General features: G+C 36.9%; 1 protein-coding gene across 5 annotated transcripts in view; it reads right to left on the minus strand.

Annotated features, from left to right (window-relative positions):
- Positions 1–22939, minus strand: part of LOC111543003 (E3 ubiquitin-protein ligase DZIP3) — a 109308-nt gene that overhangs the window by 12384 nt on the left and 73985 nt on the right. For all 5 annotated transcript variants that reach the window (XR_002731730.2, XM_023212734.2, XM_023212710.3 and 2 more), the window contains 5 exons: positions 15710–15778; positions 12930–13026; positions 11381–11484; positions 9695–9782; positions 7953–8054 (listed from right to left, as the gene is read on the minus strand). Coding sequence is in view for 4 of the 5 variants with exons in the window: in XM_023212734.2 (XP_023068502.2) it covers positions 7953–8054; positions 9695–9782; positions 11381–11484; positions 12930–13026; positions 15710–15778 (460 nt within the window). In the remaining variant the exon portion in view is untranslated. The remainder of the gene's footprint in view (positions 1–7952; positions 8055–9694; positions 9783–11380; positions 11485–12929; positions 13027–15709; positions 15779–22939) is intronic.

Genomic DNA, 22939 nt, shown 5'->3' on the forward strand with positions numbered 1-22939 from the left:
AGGTAGCGTGACACCTCCAGCTTTGTCCTTTTGACTTAGGATTGTCTTGGCAATGTGGGCTCTTTTTTGGTTCCATATGAACTTTAAAGCAGTTTTTTCCAATTCTGTGAAGAAACTCATTGGTAGCTTGATGGGGATGGCATTGAATCTATAAATAACCTTGGGCAGTATGGCCATTTTCACGATATTGACTCTTCCTATCCATGAGCATGGTATGTTCTTCCATTTGTTAGTGTCCTCTTTGATTTCACTGAGCAGTGGTTTGTAGTTCTCCTCGAAGAGGTCCTTTACATCCCTTGTAAGTTGGATTCCTAGGTATTTCATTCTCTTTGAAGCAATTGTGAATGGAAGTTCATTCCTGATTTGGCTCTCTGCTTGTCTGTTACTGGTGTATAAGAATGCCTGTGATTTTTGCACATTAATTTTGTATCCTGAGACTTTGCTGAAGTTGCTTATCAGCTTAAGGAGATTTTGGGCTGAGATGATGGGGTTTTCTAAATATACAATCATGTCATCTGCAAACAGGGACAATTTGACTTCTTCTTTTCCTAACTGAATACCCTTGATTTCTTTCTCTTGCCTGATTGCCCTAGCCAGAACTTCCAACATTATGTTGAATAGGAGTGGTGAGAGAGGGCATCCCTGTCTTGTGCCAGTTTTCAATGGGAATTTTTCCAGTTTTTGCCCATTCAGTATGATATTAGCTGTGGGTTTGTCATAAATAGCTCTTATTATTTTGAGGTACGTTCCATCAATACTGAATTTATTGAGCGTTTTTAGCATGAAGGGCTGTTAAATTTTGTCAAAAGCCTTTTCTGCATCTATTGAGATAATCATGTGGTTCTTGTCTTTGGTTCTGTTTATATGCTGGATTACGTTTATTGATTTGCGAATGTTGAACCAGCCTTGCATCCCAGGGATGAAGCCCACTTGATCATGGTGGATAAGCTTTTTGATGTGCTGCTGAATCTGGTTTGCCAGCATTTTATTGAGGATTTTTGCATCGATGTTCATCAGGGATATTGGTCTAAAATTCTCTTTTTTTATTGTGTCTCTGCCAGGCTTTGGTATCAGGATGATGTTGGCCTCATAAAATGAGTTAGGGAGGATTCCCTCTTTTTCTATTGATTGGAATAGTTTCAGAAGGAATGGTACCAGCTCCTCCTTGTACCTCTGGTAGAATTCAGCTGTGAATCCATCTGGTCCTGGGCTTTTTTTTGCTGGGTAGGCTATTAATTGTTGCCTCAATTTCAGAGCCTGCTATTGGTCTATTCAGGGATTCAACTTCTTCCTGGTTTAGTCTTGGGAGAGTGTAAGTGTCCAGGAAATTATCCATTTCTTCTAGATTTTCTAGTTGATTTGTGTAGAGGTGTTTATAGTATTCTCTGATGGTAGTTTGTATTTCTGTGGGGTCGGTGGTGATATCCCCTTTATCATTTTTTATTGCGTCTATTTGATTCCTCTCTCTTTTCTTCTTTATTAGTCTTCCTAGCAGTCTGTCAATTTTGTTGATCTTTCAAAAAACCAACTCCTGGAGTCATTGATTTTTTGGAGGGTTTTTTGTGTCTCTATCTCCTTCAGTTCTGCTCTGATCTTAGTTACTTCTTGCCTTCTGCTAGCTTTTGAATGTGTTTGCTCTTGCCTCTCTAGTTCTTTTAATTGTGATGTTAGAGTGTCAATTTTTGATCTTTCCAGCTTTCTCTTGTGGGCATTTAGTGCTATAAATTTCCCTCTACACACTGCTTTAAATGTGTCCCAGAGATTCTGGTATGTTGTATCTTTGTTCTCATTGGTTTCAAAGAACATCTTTATTTCTGCTTTCATTTCGTTATGTACCCAGTAGTCATTCAGGAGCAGGTTGTTCAGTTTCCATGTAGTTGAGCCGTTTTGATTGATTTTCTTAGTCCTGAGTTCTAGTTTGATTGCACTGTGGTCTGAGAGACAGTTTGTTATAATTTCTGTTCTTTTACATTTGCTGAGGAGTGCTTTACTTTCAATTATGTGGTCAATTTTGGAATAAGTGTCATGTGGTGCTGAGAAGAATGTATATTCTGATGATTTGGGGTGGAGAGTTCTATAGATGTCTATTAGGTCCGCTTGGTGCAGAGATGAGTTCAATTCCTGGATATCCTTGTTAACTTTCTGTCTCGTTGATCTGTCTAATGTTGACAGTGGAGTGTTGAAGTCTCCCATTATTATTGTATGGGAGTCTAAGTCTCTTTGTAAGTCTCTAAGGACTTGCTTTATGAATCTGGGTGCTCCTGTATTGGGTGCATATATATTTAGGATAGTTAGCTCTTCCTGTTGAATTGATCCCTTTACCATTGTGTAATGGCCTTCTTTGTCTCTTTTGATCTTTGATGGTTTAAAGTCTGTTTTATCAGAGACTAGGATTGCAACCCCTGCTTTTTTTTGTTCTCCATTTGCTTGGTAGATCTTCCTCCATCCCTTTATTTTGAGCCTATGTATGTCTCTGCATGTGAGATGGGTCTCCTGAAGACAGCAGACTGATGGGTCTTGACTCTTTATCCAGTTTGCCAGTCTGTGTCTTTTAATTGGAGCATTTAGTCCATTTACATTTAAGGTTAATATTGTTATGTGTGAACTTGATCCTGCCATTATGATATTAACTGGTTATTTTGCTCATTAGTTGATGCAGTTTCTTCCTAGCCTCGATGGTCTTTACATTTTGGCATGTTTTTGCAATGGCTGGTACCGGTTGTTCCTTTCCATGTTTAGGGCTTCCTTCAGGGTCTCTTGTAAGGCAGGCCTGGTGGTGACAAAATCTCTAAGCATTTGCTTATCTGTAAAGGATTTTATTTCTCCTTCACTTATGAAACTTAGTTTGGCTGGATATGAAATTCTGGGTTTAAAATTATTTTGTTTAAGAACGTTGAATATCGGCCCCCACTCTCTTCTGGCTTGTAGAGTTTCTGCCGAGAGATCTGCTGTCAGTCTGATGGGCTTCCCTTTGTGGGTAACCCGACCTTTCTCTCTGGCTGCCCTTAAGATTTTTTCCTTCATTTCAACTTTGGTGAATCTGGCAATTATGTGTCTTGGAGCCGCTCTTCTGGAGGAGTATCTTTGTGGCATTCTCTGTATTTCCTGAATTTGAATGTTGGCCTGCCCTGCTACGTTGGGGAAGTTCTCCTGGATGATATCCTGAAGAGTGTTTTCCAATTTGGTTCCCTTTTCCCCCTCACTTTCAGGCACCCCAATCAGACGTAGAGTTGGTCTTTTTACATAATCCAATACTTCTTGCAGGCTTTGTTCATTTCTTTTTCTTCTTTTTTCTTTTGGTTTCTCTACTCGCTTCATTTCATTCATTTGATCCTCAATCGCTGATACTCTTTCTTCCAGTTGATCGAGTCGGTTACTGAAGCTTGTGCATTTGTCACGTATTTCTCGTGTCATGGTTTTCATCTCTGTCATTTCGTTTATGACCTTCTCTGCATTAATTAGTCTAGCTGTCAATTCTTCCACTCTTTTTTCAAGATTCTTAGTTTCTTTGCGTTGGGCACGTAATTCCTCCTTTAGCTCTGAGAGGTTTGATGGACTGAAGCCTTCTTTTCTAATCTCGTCAAAGTCATTCTCTGACCAGCTTTTATCCGTTGCTGGCGATGGGCTGTGCTCCTTTGCAGGGGGAGATGCGCTCTTATTTTTTGAATTTCTAGCTTTTCTGCCCTGCTTTTTCCCCATCTTTGTGGTTTTATCTGTCTCTGGTCTTTGATGATGGTGACGAACTGATGGGGTTTTGGTATAGGTGTCCTTCCTGTTTGATAGTTTTCCTTCTGACAGTCAGGACCCTCAGCTATAGGTCTGTTGGAGATTCCTTGAGGTCCACTCCAGACCCTGTTTGCCTGCGTATCAGCAGCAGAGGTTGCAGAAGATAGAATATTGCTGAACAGCGAGTGCACCTGTCTGATTCTTGCTTAGGAAGCTTCCTCTCAGGGGTGTACTCCACCCTGTGAGGTGTGGGGTGTCAGACTGCCCCTAGTGGGGGATGTCTCCCAGTTAGGCTACTCAGGGGTCAGGGACCCACTTGAGCAGGCAGTCTGCCCCTTCTCAGATCTCAACCTCCGTGTTGGGAGATCCACTGCTCTCTTCAAAGCTGTCAGACAGAGTCGTTCGCGTCTGCACAGGCCTCTGCTGCTTTAGCTGTGCCGTGTCCCCAGAGGCGGAGTCTACAGAGACAGGCAGGTTTCCTTGAGCTGCTGTGAGCTCCACCCAGTTCGAGCTTCCCAGCAGCTTTGTTTACCTACTTAAGCCTCAGCAATGGCGGGCGCCCCTCCCCCAGCCTCGCTGCTGCCTTGCGGTTAGATTGCCGCAGACTGCTGTGTTAGCAAGGAGGGAGGCTCCGTGGGCGTGGGACCCTCCCGGCCAGGTGTGGGATATATTCTCCTGGTGTGCCGGTGTGCTTACAGCGCAGTATTGGGGTGGGAGTTACCCGATTTGCTGTGCAGAAGCTCTTTAATTAGATCCCACTTGTCAGTTTTGGTTTTTGTTGCCGTTGCTTTTGGTGTTTTAGTCATGAAGTCTTTGCCCATGCCTATGTCCTGAATGGTGTTGCCCAGGTTTTCTTCTAGGGTTTTTAGGGTTTTAGGTCTTACATTTAAGTCTTTAATCCATTTTGAGTTGATTTTTGTATAAAGTGTAAGGAAGGGGTCCAGTTTCAGTTTTCTGCATATGGCTAGCCAGTTTTCCCAACACCATTTATTAAATAGGGAATCTTTTCCCTATTGCTTGTTTTTGTCAGGTTTGTTAAAGATGAGATGGTTGTAGATGTGTGGCTTTATTTCTGAGGCCTCTGTTCTGTTCCATTGGTCTATATATCTGTTGGGGTACCAGTAGCTGTAATAACTAAAGTGAGGTGATATCCAGTAATTCTGATTTGCATTTCCTTGAATTCTTCTTATTCATGAATATGACATATTTTTCCATTTCTTTATGCCCTCAATTTCTTTCATCGATGTTTTATAGTTTTCAGGGTAGTGATCTTTCTCCTCCTTGGTTAAATTTATTTCCAGGTACCTTTGTTTTTTGTAGCTATTGTAAATCAGATTTTCTTAATTTCTTTTTCAGATTGTTCACTATTAGTAAACAGAAATGCTATTGATTCTTGTATGTTGATTTTGTATCCTGAATCTTTACCGAAGTTGTTAGTTCTAGGAGTTTTTAAGTGGAGTCATTGGGATTTTCTATATATAAGATCATTTGTTTGAAAAAAGGGACAATCTGCCTCCCTTCTTTCCAATTTGGATGTCTTTTATTTCTTTCTCTTGCCTAACTGCTCTGGCTAGGATTTCTAGTACTATTTTTATTAGAAATAAAGTGGGCATCCTTGTCTTGTTTCAGATCTCAGAGGAAACACTTTTAACCTCTTCCCATTTAGTATAATGTTAGCTGTGGGTTTGTCATATATAGCCTTTATTGTATTGAGGTATGTACCTCCTCTACCTAATTTTTTGAGCGTTTAAATCATAAAGTGACGTTGAATTTTGTCAAATGTTTTTTCTGCATCTATTGAAATGATAATATGGTTTTTGTCTTTCTTTCTGTTGATATGTGTCATATTTACTGATTTGTGTATTTTAAATAACCGTTGCATGATCTTTTTAATGGTACTAACACTTCTTTGAGGATTAAACAGCCAAGTTACAAAAATCAAGATACAATGAAACACATAGAATTACTGGGTTAAACTGGGAACAATCCACACTTTCACAGAATTTTCTACTATGTAAGTCTGATGACCACTCCTTAGAATACTAGCATCCCAGAAATAGATGGGACTTGAGTGATCAGATCATCTAGTACAATTTCCTAATTTATTGATGGGAAAGCAAAAGTCCAGAAGAGCTGATTTTCCCAAGATCAACATAGCTCTTCACAAAGTTAGGATCTGAACCCAGACCTCATTAGTGTACTTCCATTGTATGTACCATCTCAGTTTACAGCAAATAGCGCTGTAATGTTTCTAGCTGCTCTTCTCCCAAACTCTCTCCTTTAATGTTCAGTGGTCACCAATGCTTGTACTTTAACACAACTGTTAGCTTAATCAAGCACAGCAATGACCCTAATTAGGAAGCACAAAAGATACAGGTGAACCCCTCAGAATGTTAGCAAAGGATGTTTATAAATTACCACACAGCCTAACCGCCAGTGGGTTTTTGTACTTAACTAAACCTGGGTAAGACACGTCAGACATAAGAAAGTCTCCAAAGGGATAAAAAGATCTGGAGGGTCTGGAGGTCAAGGTTTGACTATGTTTGTCGGACACAGAGTATCACTTGCATCAGACAGCCAAGGCTTATACTGGTCTGCTTCTAGGAAACTCCAAACAACAGCTCTGTATGTAGCTTCACAGTCTGTGGACCCATTTTATAGTTAAGAGCCATGGAAGAGTTTAACTACAATCTAAGGACAGTATTTTGAATATGTGCAGAAGGTACAGTGTTTTTAGATATCCTACAAAAAAATATGTGTTACCACAGGGAATCTTTGAAATTTCTCTGGAACACATTCCTTATTCTGATAAGGAATAGTTGGGTATGATGATGATCCAAGCCTAGAATAATAATGTTCATAATCCACTGTTCCTATAGAAACTGGATTAACCAAAAATATAAAAGGCAATACTATCATTCTGAACTAAAGCCCATGGTGTATATCCCATAATTCTTTTAGTTATAGATCCTGCTTTTGAAACAGTATCCATACAAATGATAAAATTTTTAAATTCTTTGTTATACTCAACCATGAGGAGAAATAACATTTTTAGATTTCTATTATAAGCAGGAGTGGTGATATCAAAGCCATCTGTCCCCCAATATCTTACATTTTTCCCCTCTTCCTACCACCAGATCTCTTAGAATAATACAAATTATCATCTAATGACACCTTCTTAAAAGGTCTTTTGGACAGTTGTGTGAATTTACTGAGTTAGGGTACTATGTTTCCCAAAAATACAGTATGGGGATTAGTTTATCTGATTAAGATCCACTTGTCCCTAACAACAAGCAGAGAAGGGGCAGAAGTGAAAGCTGTCCTTGCTGTTGAAGGTAAAATAGAATATAAAACTTCACAAAAAGAAAGTCTAAAGTAGAAATGCAGAGGTGAGGTCCAGCTGTGCAGGGTATTACATTGAGATGTTTCAGTCATCTCGTGCAGTGGTCCCCAATCTTTTTGGCACCAGGGACTGGTTTCATGGAAGATAATTTTTTCATGAACCGGGGAGTAGAGATGGTTTTGGGAGAATTCAAGCACATTACATTTATTGTGCACTTTATTTCTAGTATTATTACATTGTAATATATAATAATTATATAATTCACTATAATGTAGAATAAGTGGGAGCCCCAAGCTTGTTTTTCTGCAACTAGATAGTCTCATCTGGGGATGATGGGAGACAGTGACAGATCATCAGGCATTAGATTCTCACAAGGAGCATACAACCTAGATCCTTGACATGCATAGTTCACAATATGGTTCATACTCCTGTGAGAATCTAGTGCTGCAGCTGATCTGACAGGATGCGGAGCAGATGGTAATGTGAGCAATGGGGAGCAGCTGTACATAAAGTTTTGCTTGTTTATCCACCGCTCACCTCCTGCTGTGCACTGGTCCATGGCCCAGGGGTTGGGGACCTCTGATCTGAGTATTCATCATTTAGCTCCCACAAGGTAGATGAAATAGGATGAATGAGAAAATATTACTCTATGTATATCAAATGCTTCACTAAAATCCAGTGATACAACCTATTGTACAGGCCTCACCCATCTAATTATTTCATCTGGTGACTCGAAGGTATGGTCTTAATTACAACTGATACTCACAATATGCGCCTATTCCATTTTGAACACACATTAAACATACTGTATATTCAGTGTTTCACAGCCCTTACCATTTGTCAAAATGAAAAGGGCAATTATTCAAAATGTTGTATTTCTTACCAGTATCTCAGGACTGGGTGGTGGAGGAGGAAGCTGGACTGGAGGCAAGGTACTCAAGGCAAATCCTTGCTTTACTTTGTTTATTTGTTCATTGTACTGTGTCTGGTAGAAGAAGACTAAAAATACTTTAGACAACAACCAACTTTAAAGAGACAGCATATGGGAATATCTGATGTAGTTTTGAATAATACAACATAAAAGAGTGGTTCCCAACCTGTCAGAAATAATATAAAAACAGGTTCTGACTAAAAAAAAAATTCTACAGACCATCCCCACATGTAAACAGTTGTATTTTTAAGAGTCATTATTGGTTAATAAGAAACAGAGACACAGATAATTCACAGATCCTTGTGATAATTCCTCAGTGTTTCCGAAATTTTCAGCTCTAAAATAGGAACCACTGACATAAATAAAAAAAGAGACTAAAGATTCAAGAAGCTATAAATATTATACTGGCTAAAAAATAGAAGAAAAAATGTATTTGTAACAAGCAGTTAAACTACTTGCAAATGTTCACTTTAAAAACTGAAGGAAAAATTTCAGAGATTACTTACTAAATTCTACATTGTGTTTATCTCACAATCTGTAACTCTAGCTTGCTCTAGCTCCATGTACATTTTATTCTCTTGGATTCTGACAAAAACTCCCACCTGGAAGTTTATCAACACGTTTTCAACATTTTTTGGCATTGTCCCCACTTTTGCTTACCACATTATTTTGTAAAGAACCCATAAGAACTGGGAAAGAAAGTCTTATACAACAAAACATTTAGAAACTTCTGCAAGGAGGACATGTGCTTGGAAGAAAACATGGGGCAGGTCTTTTGAGGCCAAAATTTTGAATAAACCCAACAGAAACCCTAAGCATCACTAAAGACTGAGTAAGAAAGAGTTTGGAGAGAAACAGTCAAAACCCCCAAGGGAGCTGGACAAATATGCAGTTGCTTTTGGCACTTCACAATTGAATGGCAAGGTTTTTTTGTTTTTTTGTTTTTTTTTGCTGACAGTGTTGTGAAATCACAAAAAAAATCAATATTATATATCGACCTTAGTATATAAATATAAAAAGATTGTAAAATAAAATCAATTAATAAATAGTCAGTGGATTATCTCTTTAGATTATCTGTAGCATGGTCTTACACCAGTACTTAGGAATTTACGATTTTGCATTATGGAATAATTACATAAAAAGTTAGACTGAAAACAAATACAGGCCTACTTGATTTTCCTTTTAATTCTGTAAACACATTATTACTCAGACTGCATTAAAACATTTAGCTTTTATTCCAAATTTTCTTTTAGAGACAGAGTCTCACTCTGTAGTCCAGGCTGTAGTGCAGTGGCATGATCATAGCTCACCACAGCCTTGAGCACCTGGTTCAAGTGATTCTCTCACCTTGGCTCCCAAAATGCTGGGATTACAGGCATGAGCCACTGTGCCTGGCCAAAACATTTAGTTTTGATTGGGGCACTGTTAGCTTTGAAATTCTAGGAAAGCTAGGTGTGAGGGCACAATTTTTGAGTTTATTATTTTCTTGACTAAGGATATAAAAGACTACATGTGTGAATCTAGGATGTTATCTACAACCAACCACAAGGAAGTAATCTCAAAGTGAAGGCATAAACTTTAATAACTAAAATGGAAAATATGTTCTTCCTTAATTTTTTCTACTAATATGTTTTCTAACTTTACACCATCTATAACATTAAGCCAATTTTCTCTAAATATACTTCAGGACTTACCCTGAGGAATGCAATCTTGTTTCTAACATCTGCCACAATGGCATTCCAACTGTCTACCGCAGCCTTTAATTGAAGTGATTCTAGGTTGCTGTTGTAGAAAAGGAGACACAAAAGAAAGTTCTTTCTATTTATAATACTGAGGTTTCCAAATATGTCTATCATGCTTTCTAGCATATATGTCAACAAAAAACAAAACTACCCCCATCACCAACAATTACTTCAAATGGGAATAAAGAGGTATGGACAGGTGTGTTACTAAAAATAACAAAAACAGTAATAAAAAAATTCATTTTTCAAGAGCAAATATAATTGATGCTTCCAGAACAAGTTTTTTTTTCTATCTTGATGATATATTTTTAGTACATATTATAAAACCTTTGTAAGGAATCTTTCCAATGAAGCAGGAAAGCCTTAGTAATCTAATACAGTGGTGTTCTCTAAAATGTTGACCCATGTTGGAAGCAAGTTTTAGACTATCTTCACATTAACTCTGACATGAAAAAGCCATGGTTGGCCTATATGGCTCCTTTGCAAATTAGAAAAAGATACTGTCTCTGGGAGGATAAATTAGAAATACCCTCTCTATGAGGGTAAATGAGGTTGCTGCCTTTATACAGTACACAAATTGCACAAACAATAGTTTTATCAACTCATGCCTACCAAATGACTTAACAAAGGTAGGAACAACTTTGAAGTCGTCAGGGTCTATTATCTCTAGAAAAAATATTTCATATGGCCTTTTAAAAGGTTTTATCCGTTATAACATCCCACGCCAGTATCACCCAGCCCAACAATTTTATAAGAGCTGAACAAGTTATCACTAAGATAATCTCATACAAAGAAGTTCCATAATATCCTAATGTATAGAGCACTCTTTCTGTTTCTAGCAAGCAAAAATAGATCATTTACAACAGTACTTCCCTGAGTGCACATCAGTATATCCTGATAATCTTGTGAAACATCAAAGACTGATTCTTTAGAATGAAAGAACAATGCTGATTATTAAAATAATAATCATTTTAAAATAATGATGCCTGGGTCCCAGAGATTCTAATTTAATTAATTCTTTAAGTTTGGTGTACCCCATGAAATTATACATTCAAGGAGAGTTTCATGCAACCTGTTCAATATTTGAAAATTACTCTATAATTACTATAAAAGCATAGCAGAAGAGTACCCTTAACATAGGATTTAGGTGTTAACACTGATGTTTCCCTCAACATATTCCCTACGTGTTTAAAATCAGGTATTATAAAGGAAAACAATTAGAAAAAAACTCTTCCAATTAGAATCTACCTTGTTTCATAAGTATCTGGTGTTCATGTATGTCTCTGAGACTTTCGATCTACTTCACTACAGAGAAAGGGAAAAAATCTTTCAGCAGCTACTATTGTACATAGTACTCAGTAGACTTCTCAGTGCTTCAGCAGAAGCAGCCAAGTACAAGCATCAAAGTAACTAAAAGACTTTTGAGGTTTAACAACAACAACAACAACAGCTTCTGGTAAAAGGAATTTCAGGGGGGAAAAAACGAAACAAAACAAAACAAAACAAAAAAACCCACAAGAGCTTCTTTAAGAACTCCGATGTCACATATGTAAAACATATCACAGATTACATTCAACTGTGGAGACAATTGCTAACATCTCTAAAATTAATATGCATTAAGGAAAAGGGAAAGATTACCTTGCTGCCATGTGAGTCACCCTGGCAAGCTGATTGAGACATTCCTTTTCAGTCTGCTCTAGATGAAGCAACCCAAAATCCCTACGACACTGTAAGAAATACACCTACAGGTTTTTGAGAGAAAGAGAAAGAAGTTGAAGGTGTGCTTGTAAAGGAACATTCTCTTCTCAATCATCTCAAGTAAATTTAAAGCTATTTCTCAATTTCTTCCAATAGCATCTAGGTTCCTTGACCATTCAAGATACATCACAAAAGCTTTTAAATCAATGCCACCTATGCAATTCTAATTTCCTTATTTAATGGTTACTAGGTTGGTAAACATTCTAGAGCACGTCTTTTCAAATGTGCACTCATACTGGAATCATCTCAGAAACTTTCAAAAATGATGCCTTTGTCCCAGATATTCTAATCTGATTGATACTGAGTATAGCTTGGGCATTGGCATTTTTAAAAGCTGTCTGGTAATTCTAACATGCAGTAGTTTGAGAACACTCCTGCTATCTATTTTTTTGGTCACTGATGAAGAGGTAATAATAAGATCATACAGAAAGATACAAATGGGCTTGGGAGATTACGTAGTTCAGTGTCTCTCCCACAGCAGGAATCCTTTCCATATCACTACTTGTATTCATTTAGCTTCTGTTTTTTACTACTAAACACTCAGTATTCACTAAAATACACTGTTGGACAGTATTAAGTATTAGAAAGTTCTTTCTTTCTAAAATTAATAATAGAAGCACAAAGAAACTTACTGATTAAAAACAATAAAAAACACTGTATACAAACTTGAGCTTTTAAAGTAATCTGAACTTTTTCTTTTGTTAAAGCTAATATCCCAACAGTATTCTTCATGGATTTTTGGTTCAGATACTACTTCTTGGTTGCTGACTTCCAGGATCCCAAGTACTCTGCTAGAGAATAGAGCTTACCCATGACAGAGGTGGAAGGTTTGTAGTGCTTTTAATGTCAGTGAGCTCTCCAAAAATGTGAATCTTATTGTGTATCAAGTTTTGTTATGTATATATAAAAATTACATACACATATACAATCATATTTCTTTTGAGAGACCCTGGTTGTGTGGTGTTCTAACTTAGAAAAATTTGGGTAACTTTACTACAGTCTGAAAAGTTGGGTTTTTCATATTCATGTGTATGATATGTATGTATTTTTGTAAGATCTATATCGGAAGTAGCAAACAAAGAAGATATTGTGGCAGCAATAAAATGTTATTATTAGAAGTTTGGCTTACTGACTTGGCTTCATGAGAATTTCCCCAAGATGTCTTGCTATACATACTGTAATAGACCAATTTCTTCAAGTCATTGGGGGAAAACAACATAAGATCATCAAAACTGTAGTATTCACACATGATATGCCAATGAGTCAAAAAAGCACAAGACTTTGAGCTGTATTTTCCTGGCTGATACTAAGGTGTCTTATTTCTGTTTATACAAAAAACAATCTTTTAAAAATTCTTTAGTATGATGGTATACAAGTAAAACTTTTCCCCTCACCCCATACCCCTGTCCCCGTTTTGTTTTGTTTTTACCTCCGCTGTTAAAGCTCTGCTAGTTTCTGCATTCAGTTTGCTTATGTATGTTTTCATTGTGCTTTCCAGATTATGTTTTTCCACTTCCCACTGAGATCTGAAATACATGATCATTAAAGACTCTGCAATATTACATCAAGCACAGCCTTTTTCATCTAATTCAGGAGGAAAAAAGATAAGTTATACAATCAGTAGGAACTTATTTCTTGGAGAAGTATATATAGCACATAGAAACAAGAGGGGATATTGTTCAATCCCTACTGTTATTCTTTACTATCAAGAGTATAGAAGTTTTAAAGCTATCAGGGTAGAGGTTATGATTCAAAACTTGGCTCTGAAATCAAGTTGTCTGAGGATGAATCTTAGCTTCACAACTTATTAAAAGTAAAACCCCTGGGCAAGTGCAATGAATTGAATGTTTGTGTACCCCCAAAACTCATATGTAGAATCTTAACCCCCCAAAGTGATGGTATTAGGAGGTGGTGTCTTTGGGAGATGATCAGTCATGAGGGCAGAACTCTAACGAATGGAATTAATGCCCTTTTAAAAAAGGCTTGAGAGAGCTCCCTTGCCTGCCTTCTGCTATGTGAAGTTACAGTGGGAAGACGGCTGTCTATGAGGAAGTGGATCCTCACCAGATACCAAATAGGCTGATACCTTGATCTTGGACTTCCCAGCTTCCAGAACTGTGAGAGATACAATTCTATTTTTATAAGCCACCCAATCAATGGTACTTTGATAGAACAGTTCAACCTAAGACAGCAAGCTATTTAATTTCTCTATACCTCAGTTTCCTCACATGTAAAAATCAGGAAAATGGAAAAAATGGTACTACTTACCTTAAAGAGCTGTTGTGAAAACTAATTCAGATAATATAAAGCACTTTGTGTTTGGCATATAATAAGCACCAAATAAATGTTAGCTATTATCTTGATTAATAAGTTCTACATAAAATTTCTATAAGCTTTTTTGTAGCTCAACGATAGTAACCACACAGGTTTTTATTATACCTATCATTAAGTGAAGTCACTGCATTAAAATATTTGACTGGTTATTTCAGTGCTCACATTCAACATTTTTGAATGAAAGCAAACCCTATAGTTTGAGATGATGGTAAAGACATTGTTTATGAAGGACATTAGGGAAATGGTTACCTATGAGGTTCCTTTTTTTTCTATCCCATCTCAGTTTCTTACATTTGAGTTCCAGAATTCTATAAACATACAAACCAAATTCTAAATTTAATGAAAACAATTAATTGAAAATACAGCATTATAATAGAGACTGTCACAAAGGCCGTCCTTGAGGTTTTATTATTAGAAACACTTGGATACTTGAGGACCTAACAAACATTGATGAGAAACTTGGTAACAGTATATTATAAATATCACTAAGGTTAGACTTTTTTGAGGAGAAAAAAATAAAATATTCAAGCAGATATATTAACACAAAAGGAATTAATTATTATACCATTAAATATCATGTAAAATTTGCCTAAAAGAAAAAAATTTGTAATTCTTGATAAGGGACAAGAACTCTTAAAACTCAACAATAAAAAGACAATCTAATTTTTTAAATGGGCAAAGGATTTGAATAGACATTTCTCCAAGAAGATACATAACTGGTCAATAAGCACATGAAAAGATGCTCAACATATCAGTGGGAAAATGCAAATCAAAACCACATTTATATACTATTTCACACATAATACAATGGGTAAAATAAAGATGTAATCTAACATGTGTAAGAAATGTTGATCAGAATGTGGAGAAACTGAAACCCTCATACACTGTTTATAGGATTATAAAATGGTGCAGCTACTTGGAAAACAGTTTGGCAATTCCTCAAAAAGTTAAACATAAAGTTTACTGATCACCAAGCAATTCTACTCCTTGGTACATACCCAAGAAATACAAAAACATGTTCACAAATCTGTATGTAAATATTGATAACAGTATTCATAATAGCCAAACAATGGAAACAAGCCAAATGTCCATCAACTGATGAAAAATAAGATAAGATATAGCCAAGGAATGGAATATTATTTATCCATAAAAAGGTATGAGTAATGATACATGCTACAACATGGATGAATTTTGAAAACATGTTAAGTGAAAAATGTTACAAGAGGCTACATATTATGTGATCCAATTTATATGAAATGTTCAGAAGAGGCAAATCCACACAGACAGAAAATAAATTAGTGGTTGCCAGAAGCTAGAGGAGGGGAGAATAGGGAATGACATCTAATGGGCTTCTTTTTTGGGGTGACAAAAATGTTCTGGAAATAAATAGTGGTGATGACTGTAAACCTCTGTGAATATTCTAAATCAACAAATTGTATATTTTAACAGAGATAATTTTATGCTATATGAAATGGATTTCAAAAAGTTATTATTTTAAAAATTACCCACAGGCAAAATAGATGAATAAGAATAAAACTTGGCCAGTTTCATAAAGCAGCCACATCTAATAGTATTGATTGGGATAACTCTTAAGGTCTAGTCTCTGGCAGTAGTTTGTTCTGGGACTGTACCGCTGCTGATACAGATTCTTCTAGCAGTTTTCTAGAGTCAAAGCTAAAGCGACCATACCTCCCTACTTGCCTAAGATACTCCCAGTTTACACCTTTTGTCCCAGTGTATTATTAATACTGTTCAATATCAGTCTCAAAAGTATGCCAGTTTGAAAGATAAGTAACATCGATATGCCAGTCAGAAAGTGTTGAGTGAAATACAGTTTCAGAGAGAGTGCACCCAAAGATAAAGCTAAATTTGTACCTTTTCATAGAAAGTTGCTCTTTAAGGTTCTTGATTTCATTATCTTTAGCATGGATTTGACGCTGTAATCTACGCAAACAAGCAAGAAAGTCAAAAGATGTTAGAAATTATTTGTCGTTAACACAGTCAGAACAGCTCTAACTACAGCTGTGGAGGAGACAAAGTATGTCCATTTGGTGCCACAAATCTTGAGCCTGAATACAACTGAACTCCTAGAACTGGTCCTTTTAAAATGTATCTTGTTTCTGATGTCTGATTTACTGACTTCCCAAAGAGAGGGGAATTAAGTTCTAATTCAGTAAATTAGAAAGCAAAAGAGAAGTGTTATCTTGCATCCCAAGCACAGTGACTTGGCAAAATGTCTTTAGCTCTTCATGCTCAGCTTACCTACTAGAAAACAAGAGATGGCCTGTAATCCCAGCACTTTGGGAGGCCGAGACGGGCGGATCACGAGGTCAGGAGATTGAGACCATCCTGGCTAATACGGTGAAACCCCGTCTCTACTAAAAAATACAAAAAAAAAAACTAGCCGGGCGAGTTGGCGGGCGCCTGTAGTCCCAGCTACTAGGGAGGCTGAGGCAGGAGAATGGCGTGAACCCGGGGGGCGGAGCTTGCAGTGAGCTGAGATCCGGCCACTGCACTCCAGCCTGGGCGACAGAACAAGACTCTGTCTCAAAAAAAAAAAAAAAAACAAGAGATGGTATCTTCTCATTTTCTAAGCTTGTTGTGAGATTGAGAACTTTAAGTTCCTTAAAGTGGTATTATATCAAGTCATGCAAATTATGAAAGATTTAAGGTCTAAAGGAAATCAAACCTTAAATATTGAAGTGATGAGGCTATGTATAAATGCAAATTTTAATTAAAACTATGAATTATCACCTGGGGGTCACTCACATGATCTTATCATGGAAAGAATGGGTAAAAATTTTGTATAAATCAGAATCTATAGCCTGTGATCAGCTTCAAAATTAATATGTAAGAAACTAAGAGAAACACAAATACTTTTTGGTTGACATATGTTCACATACCGTTTCTGATGTTCCTCCCTTATGCTGCTGTATTTCTTTTCACAACCAAGCTTTTACATAAACCTAGTAATTAACTTCAATATGAAAAGATTTATAATAAAAGCACATTTCTCTTTAAGTCTCTAATATATTTAAACTCGGGATAAATAGAAGAATTTTGGTTAATATAAATTATTGGAATAATAAGTCTTTGAAATGACGACTTTAATGTTGGATGGACTGCTCACTACTAGATTTCAGAGACTACCCATTCACCTTTACTCTAAGCTTCTTAGAAGACTTAGAGACTTATAGTTAATGCTCTGTTGGTCTGAGAATGCAGTGAAAAGAAACCAGGTCTCTTTCTGTACAAAAGAGGTCATGTTCTCAAGTGAAATATTAAGAAATACAAGCTTCGTTAGTGTAATATATAGGAATATGTTGACAGAGTTGAAAAGCAGTTAAAATTTGTAAGACTGATATCTCGTTTGCCTTTGTATACTTCCATTACTTCAATATTCTACCCAACTCTAGTTTAGAGTTGGCAATAATAGTTGACATAACTAGTGGGGAATTCAGAACACCTAGACTCTTAAATAATATAGGATAAGGTAGGCATAGTTCTTACTATCCAGCTCAGATAAGAACCAGCTACATATGTTCAGGCAGTCTTAACTTCTCAGTCTTTTTCTCATGTTTAATATAACAGGATGAAATTACTAGATTTTCTTTATAAAAAATCTAAAGTTCTCAAGTTAACTCTAGCTGATTATCAAGTTTTATTACAGACTGTTGACAGCAGTTTCTTGACATGATTAACTGCTTATTGCAGTTTATCCAAAGTCACTTCTATAAAATTTTCTTTGTTAACACTTCAACTATCATCAACAAATATTTGCCAAACATTTACTGCACACATTAAATTGAATTAGGCCAAAGAAACCCACACTATTTTTGCTTTCTAATCTCCATATTCTAAGATGAAAAAAGCCAACATTTACAATTAAGGAATATTTATATTTTATCACATACTCTTGGGCAATGTTCAGATGAATTAAACGAAGAAAACGTTCAAAAGCTTATCTGAGAACACAGAGTAGTCATTATGTCCATTCTGCCTTGATGCCCTGTCTTTTCTTCCATCTCATCCCACCTAACCTTCAATGCCTAGGTTCAGCACTGTGTCTTTAATAAAGTTCTTCACTGAAAGAAGTTCCTGATCACAACAATCAAAAGTATTCTCTCTACCCTATAAAACTTCCACTACGTATACTCTTGTTTGACAGTTATTCATTATTTTTTAAAACAGTTAAACTTTTTATTTTGAGATAATTGTAAGTTCACATGCAGGTACAAGAAATAATACACAAAGAACCCACGAATCCTTTCCCCGATTTCTCCCAATGGTAAAATCTTGCAAAACTAATGTATAATACCCTAACCAGAATATTGATGGTGATACAGTCGAGATACTGAACCGTTCTATCACCACAGGGATCTTTCATTTTGCCCTTTTAAAGCCACAACCACTTCCCTTCCACTCTCATCCCCTTCTTATAACCTTGGAACCACGAATCTGTTTTCCATTTTTATAATTTTGTTGTTTCAAGAACGTTCAGCAAATAGAAACATATATAAGCTTTTGGAACTGGCTTTTTTCATTCAGCATAATTCTCTGATGTCTGCAGTGTTTGTAGTATTTGCAGTGATATCACTGTTTCATTCTGGATGGTAGTAATTTATGTCTTTTATGTTGTCAATCTTGCTAGAGGTTTGTCAATTTTATTGACCTTTTCAAAGATACAGCTTTTTGTTTCATGGATTTTCTCTACTATTTTTCTTTTTCCAACTCAGTCTTTCTTAGTTTCTTTCTTTTTTTTTTTTTTTGAAATGGGGCCTTGCTATGTTGTCCATGCTGAACTGTAACTCCTGGGTTCAAGCAATCCTCCCATCTCAGCCTCTCAAGTAGCTGGGACTACAGGTGTGCACCAATGCATCCTGCTTCCATTATTTCTAATCTTTGTAATTTATTTCCTCCTGCAAGCTTTGAGTCTATTTTGGTTTTCTTTTTCTGAGATCTTGAAGTGAGAGCTTGGATTATCCACTAAAGACTTTTCTCTTTCTAATGTGTATATTTAGTGTTATAACCTTCTCAGCACTGCCTCAGCTGTGTGGCACAAATTTTGACATACTGTATTTTCATATAAATTCAATGTATTTTGTTTCTCTTGAGATCTCTTCTTTGACCCATGGATTATTTAGACATGGGTTGCGTAGTTTCCAGGCCTTTGGAGGTTTCTTGGTATCTCCCTGTTGATGTCTAATTTGACTCCATTGTGACCTGAGAACATGCTTTGTATGATTTCAACTCTTAAATTTGTTGTTGAGGTTTGTTTTATGGCCCAGAATATTGTCTATCTTGGTAGATACATCCTGTGGTCACTTGAAAGTATGTGTATTCTACTGTTATCTGGGGTGTTCTATAAATATCAATTAGGTCCTGCTGGTTGATGGTGGTTATTGAGGTCTTCTATATCCTTGCTGATTTTCTGTTTAGTAGTACTATAAATTGAGAGTGGAGTTTGAAGTGTTCAATTATAATGGTAAAGTTTTCCATTTCTTCTTTCAGTTCTATCAGGTTTTACTTCATGTATTTTGAGGCTGTTTTTCGTACATATACCTTGAGGTTCTTGTGGATTGATCCTTTTATCATTAGGTAATGTCCCTCTTTGTGTCCAACACTCTTCTTTCTTCTGAAATCCATTTAATCTGATTTTAATATAGCCACTCTTACTTTTTTTCATAAATGTCTGCATGATATATCCTTAGCTTTATTCTCATTTAGGTCCCTTTACCCTCCTCACTTTTTGAATATATTGTTGTGTGTCTTCTACATAGAATTCCATGAGATACAATTTTTGCTTCAACCATCAAATATGGTTTAAGAAATTAATAAACAGTAGGAAACTTATTATTTATCTTACTCTTTACTCATTCTGATGGTCTTCTTTCCTTTCTGAAGTTTCAAGCTTCTACTATATATATATTTTTAAAGTTTAGAGACCTTCCTATAGCCATTCTTTAATGGTAGGCTATGTGAATTTGCTAGCAATAAATTCTTATAATTTTCCATCGTCTGAGACTATTTTTATTTCCTTCTATTCCTACACAATATTTTTGCTAAATACAGGATTCATGGTTCTGCTCTTTTCTTTCGGTAATTGAATAAACTGCCCCTTCTTTCTGGCCTTCATGGTTTCAAATGAAAAATCTGTTGTCATTCAAATTACTGTTCTCATAAGTAATGTTTTTCTCTGCCTGTTTTCAAGTCTTTTCTTTGTCTTTTGTTTTCAGAAGTTAAGTTATGATGTGTCTTAGCATGGACTTGAGTTTTTGCTATTTGGGGTTCACTTAGTTTTTGAGTTTGTAAATTTATAAATTCCATCAAATTTAGGAAATTTTCAGTATTTCTTTGAATATTTTTTCAGTCTCTCTCTCATTCTGCTCTCTTTTTGAAATTCCAGTGACAAGTATTTTAGCTCTTTTGTTATTGGCTCAAAGGTCCTTTAGACTCTTTGTTCTCCCCCCAGTCTATTTTCTCTTTTTTCTTTAGATTGAGTTCATTCTATTCATCTGTCCCCAAGTTCACTGATTCAATCCTCTGTCATCTCCACTTTACTAGTGATTATATGCAGCAAGTTCTAATTTCAATTACTGTATTTTCTAGTATATAATTCCCATTCTTTATTAAAACTTATTTCCTTCCTGAGATATTCTAGGTTTTCATTTGTTTCAAGATTATTCAATTTTGTTGAAGCATTTTTATGATAGTTGCTTTAAAATCTTTGTCAGATAATTCAAATATCTGAATAATATTAATATTGTCATTTGTTGGTCTTTTGTCTTTCTTGTCTTAATTTCCTGGTTCTTCGTATGATCTATGTTTTCTAATGTAGCCTAGATATTTTGAATATTATGAGACTCTGGGTTCTATTTAATCTTCCTATTTTTAGCAGGCAGTGTCCTGTTGAGATATAATGTAAAAGCCAAGGAGGTGTGTATGCATGGCTTTGCACCGAGCTCTACCAAATGCACCCCAGGAAAAGTGGGCACTGACTCATGCTGCCTCAATGCAGATGAGAGTGTACAAGTTCAGCTCCCCTCCCAGCCTAACTGACACCTTCCCATGAAAGTGGAGCACCAGCTCACACTGCCTTTTTGCCTCCAAGTAGAAAATAAGATCAGCTCCTTGCTGGGCCCTGCTGACATTAGGAAAGGAGTAAGCAAAGGACTGACTTGCAGTACTTTGTTGCTGCAGGGTGGAGGCAGAAGTTCAGCTCCCTGTTGTGCCTTTCTGGCACCAGCTGAGGGAAGGGGGTAAAAGGGAATGCCAACTAGCCCCAAGGGTGAAGTCTTAATTCCTAGTGAGAGGGAGTAGGGATGAAGCTAGTATTGACTAGCTTTGTCTCAGACTGGATTAAGTAACCTTGGTGCTGGGTAGCAGTAGAGGTTCAGCTTTCAGCTGGACCACACTGACACATCCTGGCAGAGGAATTAAAGCACTGTCTCCTTTCCCCAGTGGAACTTGGAAGTCAGCTGCTTGCTTGGTACTGCCAACACTACCCCAACAGGAAAATAGGATTGCTGCTACTTACTTAGGTGGGAGAATCAGCGTGTACTGCCTACTTCCAAGGGGTGGTGTGGGGCCACTGGTGTGTGGCTGCAGTACGGTGGGTATTGTCAAAAAGCCTTTCTATTGTTATAATTTCGTTTTACTGATCCTTTGGCTAGAAGGAACAGGCTTTTCTAGAGTTTTTCTCCCCCTGTGCTTATTAGCAATTCCAGGTTGAAAGCTTCCAAAGTGTCCCAAGATATACGGAAGGCAGAGAGAAAATTTACTGCCAGCTCATTCCTCAAGTCTCAATGTCTTTAGCCAGCATGCTTTCTTATTCCATCTTCTAGAGCATCCCTATGCTTGTCTGTTTCGTTACATCCAGGGTGTTAAAGTTTCAACAAGAAACAGCTGTAAGGAATGGGACTATACATCTTGGTGGACCTGGAAGTCTCTGTTTTATGTAATTTTATCCTTACATGTTAATCTACACTCTCCACTAGATCATAATTAATGTCTCACACATCTTGGTATCTTCTACATGTGGCTTCCATAAGTTTTCTAATATAGTAGGCCCTTGATGAATGTTTGGTGAATGCCCAACACGAAATGTTCATTTTTGTGAAGACATGTGCATCACCTACAGTGGACTGCTTATAGCCTCAAGCATATAGAGTGAGTGCATAGATCCATGGTCAAGAGTTGCAGAGGGATATCTTCAGATGGAAGAGAGGCAGCTCATCTGCATTGATGGCATTGCTTTTCTAATCTCTGATATTACATGACATATTTCTGGATTGGTCATCCAGATGAAGTTCTGAATGCTGAAGTATAGTTTCTTTCTTTCTTTTTTATTTGGTTTTTGAAACAGAGTTTTGCTCTTGTTCCCCAGATTGGAGTGCAATGGCATGATCTCGGCTCACCGCAACCTCTGCCTTCTGGGTTCAAGTAATTCTCCTGCCTCAGCCTCCCAAGTAGCTGGGATTACAGGCATGCACCACCACACCTGGCTAATTTTGTATTTTTAGTAGAGATGGGGTTTCTCCACGTTGGTCAGGCTGGTCTTAAACTCCCAACCTCAAGTGATCCACCCACCTCAGCCTCCCAAAGCGCTGGGATTACAGGCGTGAGCCACCGTGTCCAACATAAAGTACAGTTTCTTAAGTCATCGCAGCCAGCTTCATTTGTCTAAGTTTTCTTAAGTCCTCACAGCCTTCTGAACTTGAAGGATCTCTCTAACTTTAGTCGGGATAAGTCTGACAATGTTTGTGAGTGAAATTATGTTGTCAGAACTATAGCATCTAGTTCTTCCTGATAACCCCTTCATGTGGTAGATACAATATATGAAAGAAAAATTAAGACCTAAATCTCTGGCAAATATTTCCCCAATTTTGTAAGAAATATCTTGGACTCCCCACTCAAAGACATTCAAAGCACTTGTCTATTCTCCCTATCAGCTTTCTAGAAACTGCAATGGATTTTAAACTAGACTTTTTGGATAGCTGGTGTCTTATGGTATTACTGTTTATTAAAATAATGTGCTACAAACTATGCTACTATTTAAACAAATACAGGTTGGAAGCAGTGATTAGTACAAAAAGAACAAAGCAG

Source organism: Piliocolobus tephrosceles, unplaced genomic scaffold (genome assembly GCF_002776525.5).
Source record: "Piliocolobus tephrosceles isolate RC106 unplaced genomic scaffold, ASM277652v3 unscaffolded_19, whole genome shotgun sequence".
Lineage (NCBI taxonomy): Eukaryota > Metazoa > Chordata > Mammalia > Primates > Cercopithecidae > Piliocolobus > Piliocolobus tephrosceles.